Consider the following 25,374-nt stretch of genomic DNA (forward strand, 5'->3'; position numbering starts at 1 on the left):
ACGCCGGCATCAGGTAGGGTTGGGTTGTAGAGAGGATCCTTCCGAGATCCTCCGGCTGCCGCGGTTGGGCTGGGGGAAGGCGGGGGGGGGCGGGCGCGGTGCCCTGAGGCTGTCAGCCCGGCGCAGGAGCGGAGCGGGCGGCTGGGTGTCGTCTCAGCGCGTTTCCTGCCGCAGTATCAGCGGGGACGGCGCCTGGGCTCCGGGGCTTCCAGCAGCGCGACGCCTCGAAGTTTGCGGTGCCTCAGTGTAACAGTTCCCGTACTTCGGAGAGCTTGGCTCGGTGCGTTAGCCCGCGCGGTGGAGGCGGAGAGCGTGTCGGTGGCAGATCCAGGGGAAGAAGGGGCCGAGGTACCGCGGAGCGGCCGGGCTGGGCCCGGGGAGCGCTCCGAGGAGCGGGGCTGGGCGGCTCTGCTCTCCGCCTGAGGAGGGTGACTGTGAGAGGGGCAAGGCCCTTAGTGGTGGGAGCAGCAGGGGTTTGTTTGGGTTGTTCATTGCCGGGGGGAAGAATGTTTGAAAACTCTGTTTGAGTAGAAATTCAAAAAATGTAGGCACTTAAAACACTATTTAAAATGTTTCCTAGGAAGAGTGTTAAAAAAAAAAAAAAAGTTATGGGGATGACTTGTTTCAAGGAGGCCTCATTAGTAAGTAGATCCTCTTTGAATAAAACTGCTTTGAATGTAATGCTTTTGGATGTAAAAAACCCCGACTTTGCTAACAAGGATGATACTGGCATTGTTTCCCCTCAAGTCTCTTATTTTTCTTACTGATCATTACAATTTCCATTTTCCACTACCAACTTTCTGCATGATGCAAGTTTATCAGCTAAAAGTTTTCCTTTCCTGGGGTCTGGCATGGCTCAGCTTAGGGTGTCCTACTCTGAAGCCGAGTGGGGTTGGGGGTTCCTTCACATCCTTTGGGTTTCTCAAACTATTTTACAGAATTCAGTATATAACATCCATCTGGGTAAAGGAAGTGAAACCTGAGTACTGAGGAATAGGTCTCGCACAACCTTGGCTATTGCAACTGGCTTCTCTCATCTTTTCTGTGTGATAGTTTGTTCCATAGTCCCTACTAGGAGGTGAGAGATCAAAGTTTAACCCATACCACTCGCAGAGAGGAGCAGTGCTCAACCTTGTTTCCCAGCTGCTGCCTGCCCCCCTCTGTGTGTGCTGGGTGTGGTTTCAGGCGGGATTGAACTCCAGGGTGGATAATGAGGAAGCCAACCTCTGCACATACACGCCAGCCTGGGGTGCCAGTGTTAGTTTATATGTACCATCGACGGGCCCTGCCACAGGACTGACTTGCTCGAGCAGTGAGAAATCCAGCTCCATGGATTTCAGTGGAATTCAGCTTGAAGATAGGGCAGGAATTGTAGATGCTGCATTGGTGAGGTAGATGGATGGTGAACTTCTTAAATGTTACATGTTTAAATAAGGGATGGGATTTTCTAGTGTTTGTCTGAGTGTTTAGGTAACAACTTGTTTTAGTGAGAGCTGAGTACCTGCAGTGTCCCCAGGGGAGCATCTCCTGCTCTCAGAAGAGTGGAGGCTTTCTCCAGCTGGATGAAATTCCAGTTCCATGGGGAATACACTGGGGAAATTGAACCAGCCATCAATCTTTGGCTGCTTCTGAATGTCTAAAGGGTGACAAAGCAAAAATGCTGCTGCTAGTTTCAGCTTTGATTTTACAGGCACAAATCCAACCTGTCTGTGAATTTGTTCCTTTCATAGCCAAAGCAGGGATGTGAGATAGTGATCCACAACTGAGTCTCATGGTTTGATAATGTTACCAAGGGGGATTGCTGCCAGCTCCAGCTGAAAGCCTGGCTGCTGACGTGTTCCAGTACAGGCTGGGTTTGTAGATACTTTCTGTGCTCTCTGAGTGCTTCAGCCACTTGCTGAGTCCGTAGTGTGGTCACTGGTGTCACTAAGTGCTTCTCTGAAGAGAAGAGGTAAGAGCTTTCTGACAGGGCAAGCAGGAGCAGCGAGCTGTTTTCCAGGATGTGGACTGAGCCAGTGCTTCCCTCCACCCCATGTTCAGATAAAATAACTTTTTATTGTAGGTTGGGTGCTTTAGAGAGTCTCAGTGGGAACTAAACCATTCTTAGAATAGCACTGTGACGTATTTTATTACCCAGATTTATATCTGCTTTCAACTCACTTTACAAATACAAGCTTTCCATTTTAATTCCAGGCTCAGACATTAGTGTTGCTACTGAGTAGCACATGTGTGAAAGAGGGTGTTGCACAGGAATATGCAGCTTCACAAACTAACCGTTTCCCAGTGTTGCTTTGGAATCCTGACACCAAAAGAAACAGGGTGAGGGTTTTTCTTTTCTTGTTTTTTTTCAATATGAGCTGCAGTGATCAAGTTGCAGATCAGTTGCAGTAAAGCAGAATGTGCTTACACACAATTACAAAGTAGCTTAGGTACAATAACCAACTACTGTCTAGGAAGAAGCAGCTGCTCTTGATTTTTGTTTGCTTTCACAGCACTTGGGAATTGCTGTGTGAATAATCGAGTTCTGAGTATGTCTTTGCCTGGTTGCTTCACATGCTTTCTGTGAAAAGACAGAAGATTCTGAGACGGGCAGTTTGTCAGTTACAAGATGAGTATTATTTCTGTTGACAAAATGTTGTCTGAGTCTCCAAACCAAGTCTTTGATATATCTCTTCTCAAAACTTTCACTGAAAATTGTATATATTGTTATTTGATATGTCCACTTGTAATCTCTTTTGAATCCTCTTAAACTCAAGACTGAAAAGATGTCTTGTGAAAGCCACTCTTTCAAAGGTCACTGAGGCTTTACGTTAAGAAGAAAACCTCAAGTTCTTTTTTGTGCAGCTTATCTCTTTGTGTATTTCTGTCATGTCGTTTGTTCTGCTTCTCGCAGCATCAGCTCAAGCCCTTGTCTTTTCAGTCTCTTAATCATTAATCGCTTCAGACGTTAAGAAGGACTAAGGGAATTCAAAAGAAAAGCTCTGGATTATTAATTCTTTTGCATAAAAGCAATACTCTTGCTGGAATTCTCAGCTGTGAGCCACGCTGGAACTGTTTTTCCCTGTCAGACAGAAACTCTCTAGGTGGGGATAGTGCACAGCTATTGAGCCTAAAACTGCATTTTGTCAGTTTGTGAAGTATGTTTCTGCAGGAGGCTCCACAAAACAATGGCATTGTGAAAGGCAACACAGCCACATGCAGTCCTTGGGGCATAGGAGAGGAGAGGCTGTCGTGCTGGTTCATCCGTCTGTCTCTTGAGGGCAGCTCACAGCAGATGTTTAGACAAAGGCAGAGAATGGAAAAATGCCTGGGCAGTTTTCCCCAGATTCATCCTTGTGATTTTTGGCAGTTGAGGACTGATGTGATGAGGGATTTCTTGAGTTGAAGATTTTTATTTCCTTAAAAAGTAAGGAGAATAAGAGTAAATGAACTGGTGGCAAGAGGGTCTGAATAGACTTTACTGCACCTGGATTTCATAGGATATGCCTCTGCCTCATCTCTGCTTCAAGAAGTCACAGACATTGGCAGATTTCCTGTATTTACACTACATCCTCCAGTCTTCAGCTTTCTGATAGCAACAGTACACCAATTGCACAGAAGATTCATCAGGCCTCTTATACCTAGCAGGAAATATGCCAGCCTAGCAGGTATAAGAGGTGACTTTTTTGTACACATACTGATATGTTTGCACCTTCCAGATACAGCTACGCTGCTGCACTTTCCTGGTCATAGCAGAGAATGCTTGTCTTGCAGTATCACAAATCCTGTTACATCCATCATGGTACAGAATATGTTGTCTGCTGATCTGGGTGTGTGTCCAAGGCACTGGAAGAGAGCTGCCTGATAATATGCCACTGTTAAATCCCATCATGAGTGAAATCAGATCGGACAGTGTTCATAAGATGTCAGCTTTCAGCACTTCCCACCTGCTCAGTGAAGGAAAGTATGGTCCAAAAAGTTAGGAAAGGAAGTACCAGCCTTTAACAGTAAGCATTGGACTCTTGGCGGAATTGCCAGGTATTTATCCCTGATCATCCACTGATGATGCATTTGCAAGGTTAAATAGAGCTCTGACATTAGTGGAGTTAAAGAGAGCTCCACCAGCTCTTTCCTGGGGTGCTTTGCAGTGCTTAGCAACCTGAAAATGCCGAAGTGGAATAGCCCTGTGGAATCACTGACACAGCTGAGGGAGCTGGTGGAGCGGTTGGTTTGGTTGGTATTCTGGGGATTTCTGCCTGCTCACACTCCCCTCTGAGAACAGCCTTTATTTTAGACTGTCCTTTGTTTTTCTCCACCTTGCATTGGACAGGGACTTGGTGAGTAACAGCATCCTCAGTCAGGATATTCCAACCAGGTTGTCAGGATTTTATATCAGAATTTGGGATCATATGGACTCTGAAGATTATTTTTCTTCTTTTACCCATTTCAGTGTTCTTTTCTGACTACAGGCTGTGTTTTCAGTCTTTCCCTTCCTCTCCTCTTTTGTCCTTCATTCACCTCGCACTGCGAACCTGAAGAGCTGGAGCTGATCTCTGCTGATGTCCCAACCCAATTGGGAGAGACAACTGTTTGTATTAGGAGCTAGTCAATCAGTGGGATGCAATCCAAACCCAAAGTTTAAACATATGTTATTTACTGAATGTTTCCACACAGTAAAATTACAGCTACAGTTCAAAACAGCATCTTTAAAACACTGGAGGAAATGAATCATACCAGGATCTTTCAGGGTGGATGGAGGCTGCTGCAATGAGAGCTATCGCCATGAGGACTTTCTCTTCTTTCAGGCTGTCTGAGAATGCTTGTGGTTCCTCAACACTGAAGCCTGAATCCTGCTAAAAATAAGTAAAATAAACCCTCCTTTATTAATGCAGTTGCTATGAGGAAGAAGACATGTCTGTTTATAGCATTGCCCTCTCTTGGTGTGCGCAGCGGAGATGGGAGCCGGGTGCTCCTCCTGCCAAGGCTGTGTTGCTGGCACAGGGATTGTGGCTGCTGTGTTTGGAGCTGAAAACAGTCTTCGTGAGAAGTTCTGTCTCTTCAAGCCAGAGTCATCAATGCAGTGGCCACATCTGCGTATGTCAGGAGAACGGAGAGCAAAATGGAAAGAGGAACTCTAAGAACTCTGCGTGTCTCCAGGTTGATTTACTCAGAAGTGGGTGTTTGTGAACAAAACCACTACATGTGAAATGGGGGAGTTCTGTCTCCTCTTGAGTGCTCCGGAGGAGGAGGAGGATGCTGGAGATGTGCAGAAGGTGCCTCCACTTCTGTGTGCTGGGTGCAGGACTGGAGCAAGCTTTGATCATAGCAACAGATCTGTCTCTTTTGCCTGTCAGCAGGTAAATGCAGGTACCAAACCCCTGCAGCGGCTGCAACTCTCATCCATGCCTCATGTTCTGATCGTTGTCCGTGACCTAGAAGCAGGATTTTGATTATTGAATGTATATTAAGTGAACTCATTTCTATTAATTCTTACTTGCTTCATGTCTCTCACAGGTTTTTGAGATGGGAAGGCAAGTTCTGTGTGGAGCTGATTTGGAAGGCAGGAGCTCACTGTGGCAGGGTTTCTGTGCAGTCACACTGGGCTCCTGGGCCCATGGTGGGCTTGCTGTAGGACTGGGATGTGCTGTGCTGCATCAGTGTGGCATGACACAAAAATTCATCTGTGCTTTTTACTCACAAATATACTCAACCCTAATATTTGCATGTACTTCTCTTGACCTTGTTGTACGTGTAGTAATGGCTTATTGTAAGTCCCTTCTCCTGGTCAGCTGTGTCTGGTGCTGCACCTACAGTGCAAGGCCATGTGTCATGCTTCCCTTCCGGACTCATTTTAGGCCATCTCTTCTAGTTTCCAGCCCTTCTTCTTTGGTAATGTATTAGTCTGTTCTTTGGTTTGTGGATAATGGGTGAAACAGGTCTCTGTGCTACAGGGGAATGTATTGGCTAGTTATCAGGAGAAAACCGGCTTGCATAAAGTTGCAGATGGTTTCCCCTGTACACAGTCAGGACCTGGTGACTTGAGGAAGAACATCTGTGTCATTTCCCTGCAGCTGACCGCAGGCATGTCTTCACTGCCTCTCTTAGGGTGTCTTGGCTGTCACCACCAGATCTCTCTATGGGACATAATATGGGCTGGTAGTCGTACTTTAATGCACTGGATTATGTCTTATGGGTTGTATTAGCACTCCTTTAAGACATGCTTTCAGCACTGAACAATGATTTGTGTCTGAGTGTAATTCAGGATTCATTTTTGCTCACAGCTGAATGAAGGTAGTCAGTGGTTTCCACTACTCCACACTTATCTGTGCTGTGTATATTTAAGTGCATGATTCAGCTCTCACATATGCTCTTAGGGTAGGGCCTTTAAGCAGGTGATCGTATCAGCAGATTGTCTCTGGGTGTGTTTCAAATGGGAGACCTGGATATTCTCCAAAGGTTTCTCCTGTGTAAGTAATAATATGCCCAATTTACATCACTGCAACTGAGAAGAAACTCGGGCTTTTGTGTTGAAATTTTGAGCCTTGGTGCATTGAACCCTCTGTTTGCAAAGTGGATCATATTCAAAAGGTAGAGACCAGAATAGAGCTGACATGACTCATACTGCAACCAAACAGCTGGAAAAAGTGAACAGTAAATCATCTGGGTGTTCTAATTTGCTAAAGTGGTTTAGGAGGAATTTTAACTTATGAATGCAAACCTTACTTGCCAGTTGCACAGATAATGCTGTACTTTGTGTGCAGGACTGTTGATCCGAGTTCTTATTGGAATCAGATGCGTATTTTAAATGGAGCTGCTGAAGGGAGAATGCCAGGTTGCATTTTTGGATTTATGGCTGGCAGTGTCTGTTAAGATGTAGCTGCTAGGAATGCCATTAACTGTGGTTCCCATACAGGGAACTGAAATAGCTTGTGGAGTCACTATGGCTAGAGTAGGAGGAGGCTCCTCCATGCCCATGTTTTCTTGTCCCAAATAAGCTTTGTTTACTCGCTCTTCAGGGCATTGAAGGGAAAGGATTGTTTTCAGGTTTATGTGTAGACGAATTTAGGGCTGTTTAAAGACTGAAAACTGATCCAATCTATTATCTTAGGTATTTCTCAATGCCTGTCACCTTGGCAATAAAGCTGAAGTCCTACCAGGTTTATTTTCAGTGGTTTACTGTAGAGTTACTAGGAGTTAGTCTTAATATATACTGGTTTGGCAAGAGGCGATAAGGAACAGACAAGTATCTCAGTTTTTACTATGCATTGTCATCAGCTGTTAATACTGTGCTGAATTGCCTTCCTTCTCTGTTTTATGTAGCATCGTGTCCTGAGTTTTTTTATTGTCAGATCTTGAGTGATTCTGTAGTGTTCGCTCTTCTGATCCTTGTAAATTCATCCCAGTTTTTACGGGTCTGGTGAAGGATCAGATGAAAATCAAATGGCTGTCTGGGTAGTCAGAAAGTGTAGATTCTACTACAGCTTAGAGCTAAACCTGAAGCTTGCAAATAACTATTTGGTTTTTTCAGTGTCATTATTTCAGATGGTGATCTGGAGAATGCCGCTCTTACTCTTAGAGTGTTGCAACCTGTAGATTCCGTTGGTCTTGATGGTGCCAGTAGGACTGAAACACTTGTAAAACACAATGACTTATGGTTTTCCTGTTGTTGCAGCAGAAATACAGTGTCGATTTACTACTTCTGGTGCTTGATATAGAAGGCCTGGAATGCTGAGAGGCAAGTGAGTCTTTCTGTTCCTGAGAAGATATATTATCGTTTCTTTGGAGCTGTCTGCATTCTCCTGGCAATTTTAGGCAAATAAATAGCAGGAAGGAGAGAATCAGCTGGTGGAAATGCAAATGTCTGCCCTCGAGATACAATAAGGATTGGGGCACAAGAAACATTTTTGCAGCATGACTGTAGTGTGGATACAGACTCTACTAAGATTTACTGTTCTCCCCATATTTTAGCAATTCCATCTGTATTTGCAAGTTATTTTGATGCTGTGTAAGTATTATCCATTAAAATAAAGGAACAGCCTTTGCCCTCTAGAAATGCAAAAGTGGTTCCAGAAGCAAGCAGCAGGTGGTTTAGATACTCTGTGGCGTAATATTGTGCTGGCTGCAGAGCTTCCTGTGTGGGCTTTGTTTATGCAGTGAGTTTAGACAAATTATCTGAACCTGTCATGAACTAGACACTGGAGCTGTAAATGAGACCAACCACATGGTGCTCTGGTCTCCCACCACTTCTTTCAGTCTCCTTCAGTTCAGCCAAGCTTTGCTGAGCAGCCCTGTGCAGGTAAGTCCTTACCTTGTTCGTGGGTATATACATGGGTGAACTGCCATAAATCAACTGTAGCTCCATAAGGAATGTTATGCTAATTTTTCTCTTGTAAGCAACCAGTTAGTGAATAAAAGCTGCAAGGAGCTGAACTGCTGGACTTTATTTTGAATGTGAGGGAGATGGAGGTCTCTTTCTGATGCATTGTGAGATAAATGAAAAGAAGCCTCTTGCCCCTACAAGCACTGTTGCTTTTAAACCAGGATGCTGTTAATGTAGTGATCAGACTTCTGGATTTCTCTATTTCATGTAAACACTCACTTAAATTGCCTCTTTCCTTCATAATACATAGACACCGTTACAGCTGAGTCTATTTAAATGTACCACTGCACTTATTTCTTTTTTTACCCACTATTTTTACCAGCAGTTTTCCACTTCTTTTCCAATTGCCCAGCCAGGTAGTGGAAGCAGCCGCTGTGAGGGCTTTCAACAGCACCATGGCAGAGAGGATGCACAAGGGGGCAACAGTGTCAGGTTTGCTGAGCAGAGAGACTGCATGGTCTCTGTGCCATTTCACAAAATCATAGAATCATGGAACGGTTTGAGCTGGAAGGGACCTTAAAGCTCATCCAGTTCCACCCCCCTGCCATGGGCAGCGACACCTTCCACTAGAGCAGGTTTGTGACCTCTGCTCTGAAGCAGCAGCTTCCAGCCTCAGGAAAATCATTTAACACTTCCCTGAAGAAGCAGCCTCTAAATTCTGCCGCTGGTCTGCGAGCCAGATGCAGACCTTGGCACAGGGTCAGCTCCCCTTACCTACAGCCTGCTGTGTTCTGTGTTTGGTAAGTAGGTGGTGTATCCTTGTAATTACGCCTATAGGCCAGCCTCCATGTTGTGGCATTCTCAGCTAGGCCTGTCGTGACTCTGTTCACTGCACATCTGGATACCATAATAAGTTGTTTTCTTCCACTTTTGCTCAAATCATTGGACTTCTTTTCTCAAGTTCTTGTTTTTATCATTGTGCAACCAAGTGTCATTTAGCTGATCCATCTGCGCTGAAATTCTGTAGTCCAAGCCCTATCCTTTTTTTCCTTAAATAACTTCCCTTTGCATAAGGCGTTGGCTCTGCAGAGCATCCTTTCTGTGACTAAGCTGGACAGTTTTATTAACATCAGCTTGAAACATGCCCTTTACCAACAGAACATCCTTTTTGGTATGGTCCTGGCAATTCCATCTGGCATATGCCCTCACTAGAACAGCCAGGGCACAGATTGCTGTGGCTTGGTTTAACAACGCACCATTTGCTGACAGCAATAATAAGCCATCCCAGCTGCTGGAGTATATTCCACTTCCTCCCTTCAAATATGTTTCACACTAGTTTTTACCAAGAACACTATAAAATGCAGTTTATCAGTTGTAGCCCTCACTCCCTCTTTTTGCCCGGATTTACACTCTGCAGCTAGTTGGCAGTGCAGGCTTGGACTGAGAGCAGGATACAGAAAATGCCAAGTTAATTAGAAGACCAAATAAATTGTTTTTCCAAAATATCATATACGCTTTTAAATATATACTTGCAGATTACAATATATCCTAGAAGGGGATGCTAACAAAGATTATCCCAGTCTTTTGCCCTCAGTCTGTGAAGTTTGCCCAAGTGTGGCACTATACAGGTGTTTATTAATAAAAAGTCCAAAGTATTTTTCCATTTGGAAGGGACCCATCTCTTTCCAATGTTGTGCAATCCACTCATCCTGCTTTGGGTGTGCTGCAGCTGCAGTCTTTCACAGCTGGATTCCCTGAGTGAGGGTTCCAACATTTTCTTCCCTGGGTCTCAGACCTCTGACATGCTGAACTTCCTTCATGGGCTTGGAAACACCAGCAAGACTAAGCCATTGTTTCTGTGATCTATTTCAGTTTGAGAATTTCCAGTGACATTTGAAAATGTGCATTGACTAAATCAGAGTTTGCCAGGGTCCATTTCAAAACAAACCGCATCAGTTTGCACAGCACAGAAGCAGAGTGTTCTAATGGGAGAAAGAAGGAAAATATTCTCAATGAGAGTGGAGAAAGCAGAAAGCACAAAGTGGGGCTGTTCTTTTTTCATGGAAGTTTTGTTGTGGACTTCTGCAGGTGGGGGATTTGGCTTCTCATTTAAGCTTCTTTTGAGAGATTCTCGAAGTGGGAACCTCAGACTGTCAGTAATTCATTCCTGGGTGTGGTAAGAGCAAGAGGATAACCAGCAGCACAGCTCCTGCAGGCATTAGTTTGTTGCTGCTATCATTCCTGTTTGATCTTCCTGCATATTCATAGCCACATACCAGAAAGCAGGTCTGGGGAGGTCCCTGTGCAATGTTTGGTGGGTGCTGCGTCACAGATACCCTGATGCACCTTGCAGAGTCCTTCCATCCTTGGTAAGAGCACACGGCTGACTGTTCCTGGGGTGTTAGAGTGGGAAGTTCATCACACAGTTTACCACAGACACTTGGGAAATATGACAGACTGGTTGCTGAAGTGTGAGACAGTTGGAAGCACAAGCTCTTTACTAGTGGCACATCATTTTTGCCACCATCAGCCATCTTGTGCTGTGATTACATTGAACTGAATAGGTTTGCATGCTGTTCTAATCCTGTCATGGGGTCTTGCTACACCCTCAGAAATATTTGGTTGTCAAGTTACAGAATTAGCTCTTGTTCTGTCACCACCCAGACTTCTGTTGCCCTTTTGCTAACATGTGAGTTGAAATACACCATTCCATCTCAGAACCCCTCAGTGCGTTACTCTGACATTGCATTCAGGTGCAGATAAACAAAGCACATGCCAAATTTTACCTCTTGCTGCTCTGAGAAGTTCAGATTGAGAAGGGTGTATTCCCTCCACCCTCGGGTTATTCAGTTATATCCTTTCAGTGCTGCTCTTTTCTTCTCATCTCCAAAATCAACCTCTCTGCAGCCCTTGCCATCTGGAACAGCCTTTCTGTTCCTTTGCATCCCAACAACTTTCCAGTTTTCAGCTGACAAAATATTGCCTCTCTTGCTGATGTCTCTTAATTTCTTCCTCTCTCATTGGCTCTATGACTAGATGTTTGGCTTGTTCGAATGTAATCGCAGTGCTGGCTGTAATGGATAGCATATTGTCTGGAGTTGTTGCCTACTGGGATTAGGCATCTGTAAATGGCTGAAGAAGTCTCTCAGACTTCCAAGAGGACTGTTTGCACAAACATGTTACGCCCCTGTATCACAGAGAGGGTGGGTGTGTTCATCCCTGATAAAAGATTGGCTTCTGCTGTTCATCTTCACAGCAGCAAGAAGAGGGAGCAGGAGAGGGGCTCCCTACAGCTTCTGTGGGAGAAGGGAGAAGCCCATTTACTGTTAGAAATGGGCAAACAGGACTTCAGTTACATTTTTCTCACCGTTTTCTGCACAGTGGCTCTGAAGCTGAGCTGTGTTAGCTCCATGTCTGTTGCAGGGCTTGGATATGTTGTTACAGCAGCTGTTGTGCTTTCAGCTGTGGTAAGTGATTTAACATCACAATTAAACATTGAAAAACTTCTGTTTTTCTATTACTTATAAGAGTCACTCTCTCTTTTAGCTGTTTGTAAGGAGTTTGTCCAATGTTATAGTGGGAATTTGAGAGAAATGAAGTCAGCCTGGCTGGAATCGTGATGATAAAGTTTATTACTTTCCATCTTAGATATCCAATTTCAGTTTAAGAATCACTTTGGTAGCTTACTTGCTGTTTTGCTTTCTAGTTTGTAACACTCTTTATTTTCTGCTTTGAAACCTGAGCATATTGTACTTTTGTCCATCAGCTGCTGTGAACTATCTTCTTTGTCAAAATCCTGGATGCTTCTAATGTATTTTCATTACCTGTTGTCTGACACTCCAAGGCATGCTGTGATGTACAGGCAAACTTCCTTTGCAATACAACAGAAATGTTTTATTTCCTTTCAGTGTTACCAGAGCAAATTATTTTGTAATATAGAAAACTGCTCATTATGTTTGTTAAAAATAGGATTGCATCTTGTTAATACATTGTGTAAGTAGGACAATGCACATGCTAAACCTAAATTGCAGTGTCCTTAGGACAGGGTATTGTGTATACACCTAGTTCCTAGAAGGGAGCAGTTACGCAGAAGTACTGAAGTAACATGGCAGAAGAGATTAAGCCAACTGTGAATTAGCCAACTCTTTGATGGGATTCACAACATCTTCCAGGAAGAGCTGGGTAAGATCACACAGGTTTTAGGAAACCTGTAAATAATGCCTGTGTGAGATGTACGACAGGCAGAGGTAAAGGGAGTTTATTTCCTACAGTCTTGAATACCATGCGGCATTTATAGGAAGAACAGTCAGCAAGAGAATTAGTCTTTCACTTATGTGTCATACTGGAAAGCTATAAATTAATAAAGAAAATAGAGTAAAATTAAGAGATAGGTAAAAAAAAAAACAGAGAAAAGAGTCCAGGAAAGAGTGAGTTGGGAATAAGCCAGGAATTAGACTTGATTGGAAGTGAAAATTGAGAGGGATATCCCCCTCCCCTGCTTTTTTTTCTTTTTCCTTCAAAATTTAGTGCAAGAGAAAAGCAAACTTTGCACTTGTTGTCTGGAACAATACTTATGAGATCAGAAGTTTGTGATTTAAACATGCGCCTCCTTATACTATGCATATTGAACAGCATTCTCTGTCTTGTCCCCAGCCTGTCAGCATGGTGGAACACGCTGAGTTTGCAAAGGCTGGGAAGGAACCCGGCCTGCAGATCTGGAGGGTTGAGAAATTTGATTTGGTACCAGTGCCAAAAAATCTGTATGGAGACTTCTTCACAGGAGATTCCTACCTGGTGCTGAACACCATCAAACAGCGGAGCGGGAACCTCCAGTACGACCTGCACTTCTGGTTAGGTAGGTCTGGTGGAATGCCCCTGCTGCAGGAGCCCAAAGTAAGCTCTGTTCCTCTCACTACACCAGCCTTATCTGGTGTTACCCAAGGAGATAAAAAGCAGAACTGGTGGCACAGTGAGAATGCAGTTTTATAGTGGTACTTGCCTTAAATATTTGAAATGGTTTGTGCAACAGTGAGTACAGTCATCTCTGTACCTGGTAATGGCTTTTTCTGATTGAGATGACAGAGGTTCACGGAGCAGACAAGATCTCAGATGAAGGAGTGGCTGAAATCCTTTCTGTTGGAAAGGATGGGGATCAGTTGTTTTCCTCCTGACACAATAAGTGGGATTTTTCCTGCTGAAGTTCAGACCTCCTTAACTGGCCCTCTGCAGTAAATGTCACTGAGTAACATGGCAAGGCTTTCTCCTGCAAAACCAGACTCGGACAATATCACAGTTGAAGTTGGGTAAGATACTTGCATGATGGATCATTGTATCTGCCATCTGTCAATAGGTTTTCCACATCAAAGAGCTCCACAACTGGTAGAACTGGTATCCTACTGGTGTATACAGCCTTCATAAAACCTGATAATGTCTTCCTGCAGATTCATTTGTCTGCTACATAGCAAGTTTCCTTCCAAGACAGGGTAAAATGGCCTAAAAAAGTGAATGATGCCTGTCAAAGAGGCAGCTGTGAAGCAGTGGGGCTGCAGCAGTTACGATGACATTACAAGCCTGCCAGTAAACACAGAGTTTATACAGCTGTTTGGGGACATTGTTAGAGAAGTTTGGAAATAGCTATTCTGCAGATCTTCCTAGAAACTGACCTTCTGTGTAACCTGCCTTCTCCCAGGTGTTTTACACAGCTGGATGTAGAGGCAGAATCCCTGCATTCCCTCCAAGCTGTTGCCTTTTAATTTCTTAGGAGATGAAAGCTCTCAAGATGAGCGTGGAGCAGCTGCCATATTCACTGTCCAGATGGATGACTACCTTCACGGAAAGGCTGTCCAGCATCGGGAAGTGCAAGGCCACGAGTCCTCAACTTTCCTGGGGTACTTCAAGTCTGGCATCAAGTACAAGGTAGGTGATGATTGGGGTCTTTACACAACCAGGCTGAATCCAGTTTGCAAGAAATGGCATCCTGCCCACTGCCCAATTCTCAGGAGAATGAGAATTGCCCTTTTTCCAGTTGCTTTTAAAAGCCATTCTCAACCAGATGTTTTCAATGAGCTGGAGCTGACAGGGTGGAGGACAGCAGATCCCAGTGGGAGAGCTTTGGCTGAATGAATAATACACAAGCAAAGCCCCAGGAAAGTTTAGGAATCGAGGTTTTGTTTTTCTTCAAGAAGCAGAGGAAAGAACAGTCCCACAGCGTCTGGAATGAGTTTAGGAAACAGCAATCCGAGTTACTGGGAAACGCCCACCCAGTAGATTTAGTATCTTCCCACTTGTATAAGAGAGTTTGACCTTCCCAACCTTATTCTGTGCTTAGCCCACTTCCTTAGCATACATAATGCTTTGGTAAAGCAGGCGAATAGTAGTGGGAGTTACTTGTTGATGCCAGTGCAGTAAAGTGGGACAGAAGAAGTCAAAACAAACAATCAAGAACAGTTTGGTCTGTTAGGAACCCAGTGGCACGAGGGAAGTGATATCAGGTCAGACCTTTGCAAAGTGCTGACATTTCCTCATGTCTAACACTTTTCTGGTCTTTCTGTTTTCTGTGTTTGCCACTTGTTTGTTGTTATTTTCATTCATTTGAATTTGGTTGTGCTTTTTTTGAGGATAACTGATATGGGTCCCACATTGATGAGTAATTCCAAGCATCTCTTTAGCAGCAGAGAAAGTGAATCGTGAGGCTGGGATAATTTCTGGTAGGGAGGACACATAATATGCATGGAAATACACTCTTCACACCACCAGTCCTATTAAATCCTATTAACAACTCAGCTTACTGTAATGATCTTCAAATTTGGAGTCCTCCAGCTGTATTGTGTCAGTGTCCCTTACACGCCATGGGAATGGATAGCTGGGATGTATCGGTAGATATATGCTATTCAAAAGCTCAGCCTGGCCACACCAGCTCTCTCTGCAGCTGCCCCTCTTCCCTGCAAGAGGCGAAACCTGCTCCTTGGTACCAAATCAGTAGGATTTTCATCTTTTCTGAAGCCACAGCACTAGTGTGAATTGTTGTTCTTTTGCTTTCCCTTAGGCTGGTGGTGTGGCTTCTGGCTTCAGACATGTGGTTCCCAATGAAGTGACTGTGCAGAGGCTCCTGCAGGTCAAGGGCAGGCGAGCAGTCCGAGCAACAGAGGTCCCTGTGACCTGGGAGAGTTTCAACACAGGAGACTGTTTCATCCTTGACCTCGGCAGTGTAAGTACCACAGAAAAGCCACGTTTAGCTGACTTCCAGGGGCAGGAGATGTCTGATTAGTTCATGTAAGGACCTTTTTCCCCACTGTGTTGAGCATTCTGAAACACTGTTTAGCCAGTCTCACATCTTTCAGACCCAACCATGCTCCCTTTTCCTCTAGAGAGGGGATTGTTAATGCTCGGACAGCTACATGGTCTTTCTCTTTTCCCTCAGAACATCTTTCAGTGGTGTGGCTCCAACAGCAGCGTCCAGGAACGGCTGAAGGCTACTGTGCTGGCCAAGGGGATTCGGGACAATGAGCGGAATGGTCGTGCCAAGGTCTATGTTTCAGAGGAAGGATCAGAGCGGGAGGAAATGCTTCAGGTTATTCACTTATCCATTTGTCTTTGCTGGAGGGGGAAGAGTGGGGTGTGGAAGGGAAGATGGGCTCAGTCATATGAAGTTAGTGGTATAAACACTCAATGCAGATGCCGGGACATTAGAGTATTTTTGCTACTGTTGATCTAGAAGTTTTTTCCACGTGTTCTTGTGGCTCGAGTACCTGGGATACAGAGATCCTCTTGGACTGGCTGGTAATGGTTTTTCTCTCTCTCACAGGTTCTGGGGCCAAAGCCCAGTTTGCCAGCAGGAGTTCCCGATGATGCCAAAATTGATACAGCCAACAGAAAGCTGGCTAAGCTCTACAAGGTACCAAGAAACCCCACAAATAACCTTGTGCAGAAGGGGTGATCCTTGTGCAGTTCAGTGGAAGTGGAATAGCAGAGAGGAGCTGTACTAATCCTGCTTCTGCCTCACTCTGCTGTTAGCTTTTTATGAGGTTTTATGTATGAATCCTGGTTGTGTACACTGCATATCCACAGGATTTCTGTTGTCTTTATCACCACCTTTGACTGTAGTGGGACAGTTGAGACTTTTCCAGGAATTTTTGAGAGAAAGATAGAGTGTGAAACGAATGGGGAAAAAAGGGAGTTTTCCTTTGTGTTATCAGGCATTGTGTTAGGAAGATGACAGGATAGAACTAGAAATAGTGAGCCTGAGAACCAGGGTCTACCCCTTTCTACATGCAGTGAGCATGATAAAGCAATGACTTGGAAGGTAACATTTGCCATCAGCTAGCATAAGTGCAGAAGAGTGTCCAAGTCTTCGCTGCAGCAGTGTCTATTCATGTGGTGAATATCTGCCAAGATGGTTTCTAATGTGGATCTTTATCCATTAGTAAGTGCAGGAGTTCAGACTATTAAACCCACTTGATAGAGGGAGGCCTGTTCACAGCTGCCAAGACTGTCCCCTCCAATTCTTGAGTGCAGTTGGTTTGCTTTGGTAGCTATTTCTTGGCTTGTGCACCAAAGATCTTTACCATTTTGGATCAATCTTTCTTTGGTCCCAGCAGTATCTGCTTTGCTTGGAATGCTTGAAATCTTCAGAGTAAGTGTTATGTTTTTGTCGTGCTGTTGCTGTGTCAAAGGTATCCTGTTTGCAAAACAATAGTGCCTGAAGCAGCCAATGCATTCAGATTTATTTCCCTTCTACTCTTCAAGTTCTGGACTATGGCCATAGGGCTGGAGGGGAACGGATGGTGCCTTATCCGATCTCTGTGCTCTGCTGTCACAGGTCTCCAATGGGGCTGGGAACATGGCAGTCTCACTGGTGGCAGATGAGAACCCCTTCTCCCAGGCAGCCCTGAGCACAGATGACTGCTTCATTCTGGACCATGGCACAGACGGAAAGATCTTTGTTTGGAAAGGTACTGTAGAGATGCAGGTGAAGCTGGTTACGCATGCACAGGATCTTCATCCAGTTACCAGTGTCTGTTTCTTTCAAGCTGGGAAGGGGAACGTACATCTGATGGTGGCGGTGCTTTCAGGGCAAGATTGGATAGCACTAAATATCTCAAAACAGCACTCTCACCTGAAATGCTGGGTGCTGAGGTACAGGGTCTTTAGTGTAGAGAATTAAAGTGAAGGTCCTGGGAATCAGGAAGGAAAAAACAGTACCATAAGTAGAAAGGCAATTGTGGGCTCTCAGCCACCACAAAAGGCATAAAAGAGATAGCAAATGACAATTGTTCTGTGGTATCATCTGGCTGGAAGACTGAGCCCTTCTGCTGTTGCAAAAGGTTCCTGGGACAGTTTCTTCTCTGGGTATGCAGAACTTTGACCTCTTTTCTCTCTGTTTTCATTAAAGGCAAGAGTGCCAACTCTGAAGAGAAGAAAGCAGCGCTGAAAACAGCTTCTGAGTTCATTGATAAGATGGGTTATCCAAAACACACCCAGGTAGGACATGCAGCCCACCTATGGCTGATCCCTAGACAGCACTGGAGCTATTGTTCTGCCACACAGGCCACTGACTCCAGAGCATAGCTCATGTGAAATGTCACAAGCAGTCTTTCAACTAGCTCCTGTTTTGGGTGATCTGCTCTTCTGCAGGGCAATGCTGCAGTGTTGCTCCTGGGCTAACACTGTCCTCGAGATAGCATTGACCCCAATAGAACTATTTAACACTTCTTGGAAAAGATCCTCTTTTCCATTACCTCTCTCCAAAGAGTGAAAAAGAGAACCTGCAGATAAACCTTCCCTTCTTGTTCTAAGGGAGCTCATTGTAAAGCCGTAACACCCTTTCAGCCTTTTTAGAACTCAGACTGACTCTGAGTTCTGACTCTGCATCCTGTAGTGTGTTGAGACCCATATTACTGGTTGTGATAGTTTGGACCTTCCAGGTGTAGTTACACAGAGGCTTAAAGACTGAGTAACACTGGCTCCTGATGGGCTGGCTCATTTGTTTCAGATCCAAGTCCTCCCTGAGAGTGGTGAGACACCCCTGTTTAAGCAATTCTTCAAGAACTGGTGGGACAAGGACCAGACAGAAGGACTGGGACAGGCTTATGTGTCTGGTCATGTTGCCAGGATCGAGAAGGTACCTTTCGATGCTGCCACTCTGCACACCTCCAAGGCCATGGCTGCCCAACACGGGATGGAGGATGATGGCTCAGGCAGGAAACAGGTGAGCAGTGTTAGAATCCCTTTGGGAAGGTTTCCAGAATTTTCTTCACTGCTTGGTGGCATTCCTGCAAGAATGGACCCAGACTTTTCCTCATTCCTTCTCCTTGTTATTCTTGCTGTTGCCATCACAAGTGTGATGGATGATTGTCTCAGAGCTCCTACCTCATGTACCTGGACACATGCATTTGCACACAGAAGTGGTGGTGAATGGTGAAAGGGCTGAGTCCTGTCCAAAAGCCCACAGAGAGGTCAGAGCCAGTGTTAGACTTGAAAAGTCTCCAGTAAAGCCGAAAAGCTCCATTTCTGACCTGTCTGAGAGAAACAGAAATGCTCACGTCAGGTACAGAACGGGGATCAGTGCTGGCAGTCTGACCCGCGTTTCTCTAAGTGGTTTGGGGGAATCCACATGGGAGAAGCTGAGGTGCCCAGCCCCGCGTGCCGGCTGTGGAATTCCAGGCTTTTAGCGGCGTTCCCCAGCAGATGGGGCTGCAGGACCGCGAGCTTCGCGAGGCTGGATTTGGGAAGGGCACTGGAGCCCTGTCAGCAAAGTCTGTTTATTCTGCTGGCCCGTTGAACTCAGAATATTTCTGCTCCTTTTCTAGATCTGGAGAATAGAAGGCTCAGAGAAAGTGCCAGTGGATCCTTCGACCTATGGCCAGTTCTATGGAGGGGACAGCTACATCATCCTGTACAACTACCAGCACGCTGGGAAACAGGGACAGATCATTTACACTTGGTAAGAAAGTTTTCTTGATGCAAGTCAGGAAACACTAGGGCTGTGTGGGGCTGAGCCTGCACTTTGAAAATGGATCATTGCTGCTTCCCACTTACAGAGGATCTGCAGGGGATAAAATTTTACCCTGGATAATCTTCCCTTGCAAACAAAGCACTGGAATGGTTTGTTTGAAGTGGGACAATGGGGGGAGTTATCTGCTAGCATTTTGGTTTCTTTTCTTCTTTCCTAATAGTAGTTACTCCCTTCTTTGGATCAGGCTCTGTTTCTTTTTGCAGAGTTCCTACACCTTTTGAGACCACTGTACTGAAGTTTGGAGATCTCTGCCAGCTCAGCTGGTGGATTCTGACTTACAGTTCCCAGACCATGCCCTTAAAAAGGAATTTTTCAGCAGGCAAAGAGGGCACAGGCTAACTGAAATCTGTCTGACTGAAACCAGAAAGGATGCAGCTGGTGTAGGGGCTGCATAGAATCTCAGAGTGGTTTGAGTTGGAAGGGACCTTAAAGCTCATCCAGTTCCAACCCCTGCCACGGGCAGGGACACCTTCCACTAGAGCACCTTGCTCCAAGCCCCATCCAACCTGGCCTTGAACACTGCCAGGGATGGGGCAGCCACAGCTTCTCTGGGCACCCTGTGCCAGCGCCTCAGCACCCTCACACGGAAGAACTTCTGCCTAAGAGCTCATCTCAATCTCCCCTCTGGCAGGTTCAAGCCATTCCCCTTGTCCTGTCCCTACACATCCTTGTAAGAAGTTTCTCTCCAGCTTTCTTGTCAGGCCCTGTAGGCACTGGAAGGATGTGTAGTTCCTGATAAGAGTACCAACAGTGTTTTTAAACTAGCTGCTAGAAAGATAATGAGAGATAGGCATAAAGATACTAAAGAATACGTGCTTGTTATCTAGAAAACATTCTTATCTCCTTCTGTAATCACTGTGTTGCAATTCTGGATAATGAATTTCTTCTTCATGTTGAATGAAGTGTCAGAGGTTTGGTAACCAGGGTTTTCCTCACCTCCTTTTGATCTCTGTCAGGGGTGTGTGTGGGGAAGGGCTGAAAGTAAAACTCAGCTTTCGCCTTGTCCCTCAGGCAAGGTGCTGATTCCACTCAAGATGAAATTGCAACCTCTGCATTCCTTACAGTGCAGCTGGATGAGGAGCTGGGAGGCAGCCCTGTGCAGGTAAAAAACCAAACACACCCCCACCCCCAAAATCCACACTATGGGAATAAATAAGACATATCTGTAGTTACATGATACCAGTGTGCAGTGGAGAAACCCAGCCATGATGTAGGAGTTACAAAGAGGCAACTTACATGCCAGCTACTACACAAGGAAGCTTTACAAGTGGCCTGTATGAAACGAGGGTTTTATAGCTGTTATTTGTTACCTGTTATTCGTTACCTCTGTGCCAGTTAAAATGAAATGGCAACTGTGGGAGCTGGGTTTAATCACTGCTCTGTTTCTGGGCAGGATGTAATAGCTCAGCTCCTGTGACCAGCTAAGTGCTATATTCCAGCTGGGAAGATGGTTGTAAGGGCCATTTTTAGTACATCTTGTGAGGCTTAAAACTGACAGCAATGTCTTTTTCTCTAGAAACGAGTGGTGCAAGGAAAAGAGCCACCTCATCTGATGAGTATGTTTGGTGGAAAACCCTTGATTGTGTACAAGGGTGGAACCTCAAGGGCAGGAGGCCAGACAGCACCTGCGGAAACACGGCTCTTCCAGGTCCGATCCAGCACCTCTGGAGCTACCAGAGCAGTAGAGGTACGTGGAGTCACCTTTGGTGTGGTTCGTGTAGGCTGTGATGGGACTGTGATCCCTTTGAACAGAGCAAGGGGCAAACTGAGCTTCCTGAGGTAAACTGAAACACACTTTACAAGCTATTGACAGAGTCCTCTTTTCCCAGGGATATTAACCATGTTTTTCTAATTAGTTTATCAATGTCACCTTAAATACATTTAAGCCATTTGCTCCTAATTCTCTGCTAGATGCTGCACCCTGCACTGACACTCCTCAAACACTTGGGAACCATTAGGATCTGGCTGTTGTGACTTGTTCTAATCCCCTGTGACAACAATGCCGATGAGAGAAAGTGCTAAATATCCTCTGTGCAAACAGAGCTTGTGCCAGCACAGGCTGAGAACCCCACTCCTTTGATACAACAACAAAAGAGAGTCTAAATCCTTGCGGGCAGCTATAGGAGAGACAAAAGCTCTGGTTTATATCTGCAGCAACTTGCTAGGTTTCTAGTTCAAAAGGGCACATCCTTTTTGACGTTGAGGATATGACATTAATGACTGAGCTGCTCAGCAGTGGGGGGTACCTACAGTGACCCCCCCAGCAAGTTCCTAAATCTCCTGCCATAGCCATGAAGACTGGCAAAATGACAGATTCAAATGTTCTTGGCATTGGCCAGAGGTATCTGTAGAATAGAAACACACATTTATTTACCCTTCTCATATGAATAAGTCTAACTTATCACTTAGATACAGGCAAATATACAGCATATCTTTAAAGCCTTACATGCTGGTATGGAATATTCTGTTTGCAGTTTATTCAACAGTAGGTCCTGATTTTCATCTTGAAATAACAGGTTCTGCAATAGAGGACGATTACATCCAACATGTGCAATGTTCTTTCTTTCCAGCTGGATCCTGCTGCCAGTCAGCTGAACTCCAATGATGCCTTTGTCCTGAAAACTCCCTCTGCTGCTTACCTCTGGGTTGGCCAAGGAGCCAGTGATGCTGAGAAATCAGGAGCACAGGAGCTACTGAAGACACTGGGAGCTCGCCCAGTACAGGTTGCTGAGGGCAGAGAGCCAGGTGAGGGAGGCACAATAGAGGCCATGGCAGTTTCTGTGTAGCTGCTTGTTCACAGGAATTATGTTATGGATATTTTCCTTCATCTCCCAGAACAAGGAGAGGCGGACACGGCACAGAGGGGCTTCTCCAAAGTATCTCTATTTTGTTTAACAGCATACTCATGCTTGTGGGGCTTTGGGACTTTCTGACATAGAAGAGTTCTTCAAGTCCTACCCAGACCACAGTGCTGTGTGGTTCCCAAGAGCAGTTGGAGCAGCAGTATGTCTTTTCTCTCTTCCAGCTAATTTCTGGGCAGCTTTGGGTGGAAAAGCTCCTTACCGTACCTCTCCCCGACTGAAGGACAAGAAGATGGATGCTCATCCCCCTCGTCTCTTTGCATGCTCCAACAAGAGTGGACGTTTCACTGTGAGTATCTAAAGAAGACAGCCGATTAATTCAACATCCTTCTGACAAAGCTGGGAGAATCTGTCCCAGTCTGCTTTAAGCCAACAGGCCCTTATACCTTGTCTTCCATTGTGGTGTTGCCTCCAGAAGGAAAATATCAGCACCATTTTGCTGCAGAGACAGCAGCTAGTTGTGTTGTGCTGTTGTGCCAGCACAGCAACTCTCTGCAGCATCAGGCTGGTTAAGAACTCACATTCAGACCCCTCAAATTTTAACTCATGAATCTTAATGCTTAATGCATCTCACCAGTAAGGGGTGAAACTGGGTTTCTCCTGGAAAAGTAAAATGGAGCTTGAAGTAATGTGCCTCTCATCATCTTCTGTCTTCCAGATTGAAGAAGTTCCTGGAGATCTGGTTCAGGATGACCTCGCTACAGATGATGTTATGCTCCTTGACACATGGGACCAGGTATGTCACACTGACCTCAAGACGAGAGGGGCAAACGCTATGCACAGGTCAGCTCTAAGCTGAGACCCAACAACAGCTGGAGGAGTTGTTGTAGTAGAGAGTCCTTTCATCTTCAGGCCTGAGAACAAATCATCTCACTAGTGACATGGAAGAGAATTTACCCCTTGAATGTGAGGAAATGGTGGGTGTCCTGCCATGTCTTGGGTTAGCTTAAGAACTGAAGAAAACAGGCTCTTGTGTGTCACATGTCCTCCCCTAGAGTGTCAACCTCTCAAGGGCAGCATCCTTGGCCCAGCTGGAGAGGACAACGTGAATCCCAACGTGAACCATCACTGGGATTCAGCGCTTTCGGATGCAGACACGTTCTGTTATTTTTCAATAACAGACTGTGCATAAATCAGCCAAAAGGCAACTTTATGTTTTATGTAAAAATGTCCAAACATTTGCTGCCTTTTCCTGATGTTAAGCTAGTGTATGATTTGTTTGTGTATCTAGAATTGATGTAGATAAAACACAGTCAAGAAACTGCTCATTATCTGCCACTAGCTTTAGTCACATAGGTCAACAATCCAGGCACACAAGCATGAGGATGTTCTTGTTCTGTGTCATACTCTGTTCACTGAGACTTTATCTAAATTATCCTTTCTTTCACAGAGAGATTGATTGTTGCTAAATAATTCATGGGCCTTTTTAATCTTTAGGTCTTTGTATGGATTGGGAAAGATGCCCAAGAAGAAGAGAAAACTGAGGCGTTGAAATCTGGTAATGTCACATTATCCTCTCTGAATTGTTTCTTATTTCCTTGCTGTCTGATCATAAAGCAGGCAATTTAATCTACTGAGAAACATATCTTAATCACAGCGTGAAGTTCAATGCTCTATCAAAGAGATCGCATCTCTCAAGCAAGGAGGGTCCTTAAGATCAGCACAAAGAGATGTCGTACTCAGACACGCTGTACTCAACCCCAGCATTGAGAAAGGATGCCTGTGTGGGCAGGCGGGTGCAGCCTGCCCCTGTAATGGTGACTTATTGTCCCAGTGTCCATTTTGTACAACCAGGTGCCAGTCCAATGGGTGTAGATAAAACCAGAGTGAAAACTTCTGTAATGTGGGGGTTTTTTTGTTTAAATGAACAACGTGAAATTGCATCCCTAGTATCCGTTTAGCCACAATTCAGCTATTTCAGCTGTTACTCCATGACATTTCCTGCTACTTGTGTGTTTCCAGCCAAGCGGTACATTGAAACCGACCCAGCCAGCCGGGACAAGAGAACCCCGGTCACCGTGGTGAAGCAAGGCTTTGAGCCACCAACCTTCTCCGGCTGGTTCCTGGGCTGGGATGATGATTACTGGGCTGTGGATCCTCTCCAGAGAGCGATGGCAGACGTGGATGTCTAAAGTAACAGGTTTCTTTTTCTTAAATGGAGCAAGTTTGGTGCCTTCAAGAGCCCTGTCCTCCTGCAGGCTGCATGTGAACAGGCAACGCTGTTAATAGCCAATTAGCTGTGCAATAATTACCAGTCACTGACCCTCCTCCTTGCTTTGATGATATTTAATACAATAAAGCTTGTGTGGAATATGTGAAGAATGGGAAGGGTGGGGGTTGTTATGGAGAAGAAAACATTAAACAGAACCTGTAGATCTCACATTGGAACTTGTTTAAACAAACACACCTTAGAGAAGTAAACCTTCTTTGTGCCATCTTTTGCACATGCACTCCTTACTAAATGGTCACAGATAGGATTTTGGGGATTGTTTTGCCTTCCCCTCACCAGAATCACGAGCAGTTAAAACTCTGAAAGAGCAGAATACCATTAATGGATCAAGAAGTCACTCATTAGTAAACAGCATGGGATTTTATTCAGGATGGGAGCAAAAAGTGTGCTCCTGGTGTCAACAACAATTCACAGGGGTGGCCAGCGACAGAAGCACCAGCAGGAGTTACAGCATCACTGCCCTTCTTCCCCAGGGATTAGCCTCCAGCCACGCAGTTACTTGTTCCCCACTGCAAGCATGTATGAGCACAGTAACATTCATCATTACAGCTTTGTTAATTGTCTTTCTCCCCCCATCCCAGCAAGGAGCGGAGCTCAGCTTACACTAACTGAAGCACTGACACACATGCAGACTGGTACAGTGTTTGTGGGGTGCAGAGCAAGGAAAAACCTTTGCAGAACAGCAACAGCACCGAGTAGCTCCAGCCCGAGCAAGCGCTTGGGCCCCTTTCCTAACAGTGACAAAGGCACAGTGTGTCAAGGCACAGGTAAACACACCTTAAATACCCGTAAATACAGAACAGACTGTAGCAGAAAGGGGATACAAAAACAAGTTAGGAGCTCTATAGTGACCAGTGTGAGAAAGGGCACTTGTATGACTGAGGTTGACTTTTTGTTTTCATTGTCACATTCCAGTAATTAAAGACCAGATGCCAAACTCAGTGATGGTGGCAGCCCAGAGCCCCCTCCT

At 45.1% G+C, this 25,374-nt stretch overlaps 1 protein-coding gene across 2 annotated transcripts; it reads left to right on the forward strand.

Annotated features, from left to right (window-relative positions):
- Positions 1–24,499, forward strand: GSN (gelsolin). 2 transcript variants are annotated; one of them, XM_080630761.1, is made up of 17 exons: positions 1–13; positions 12,953–13,154; positions 14,061–14,215; positions 15,345–15,506; positions 15,720–15,869; positions 16,104–16,193; positions 17,118–17,250; positions 17,691–17,779; positions 18,291–18,506; positions 19,108–19,241; positions 20,325–20,415; positions 20,830–21,000; positions 21,884–22,058; positions 22,339–22,463; positions 22,833–22,910; positions 23,612–23,672; positions 24,137–24,499. In XM_080630761.1, exons 2-17 carry the CDS (start codon positions 12,962–12,964, stop codon positions 24,304–24,306), a joined length of 2,193 nt encoding a protein of 730 aa, XP_080486887.1. In that variant the 5' UTR covers positions 1–13; positions 12,953–12,961; the 3' UTR covers positions 24,307–24,499. The 2 variants fall into 2 exon arrangements, with proteins under 2 accessions (XP_080486887.1, XP_080486886.1); XM_080630760.1 differs by lacking the exon at positions 1–13 and adding an exon at positions 224–641.
- Positions 24,500–25,374: the final 875 nt, after the last annotated feature.

This window comes from Psittacula echo (genome assembly GCF_963264785.1).
Source record: "Psittacula echo genome assembly, chromosome: 16".
In the NCBI taxonomy this organism is placed as follows: Eukaryota; Metazoa; Chordata; class Aves; order Psittaciformes; family Psittacidae; genus Psittacula; species Psittacula echo.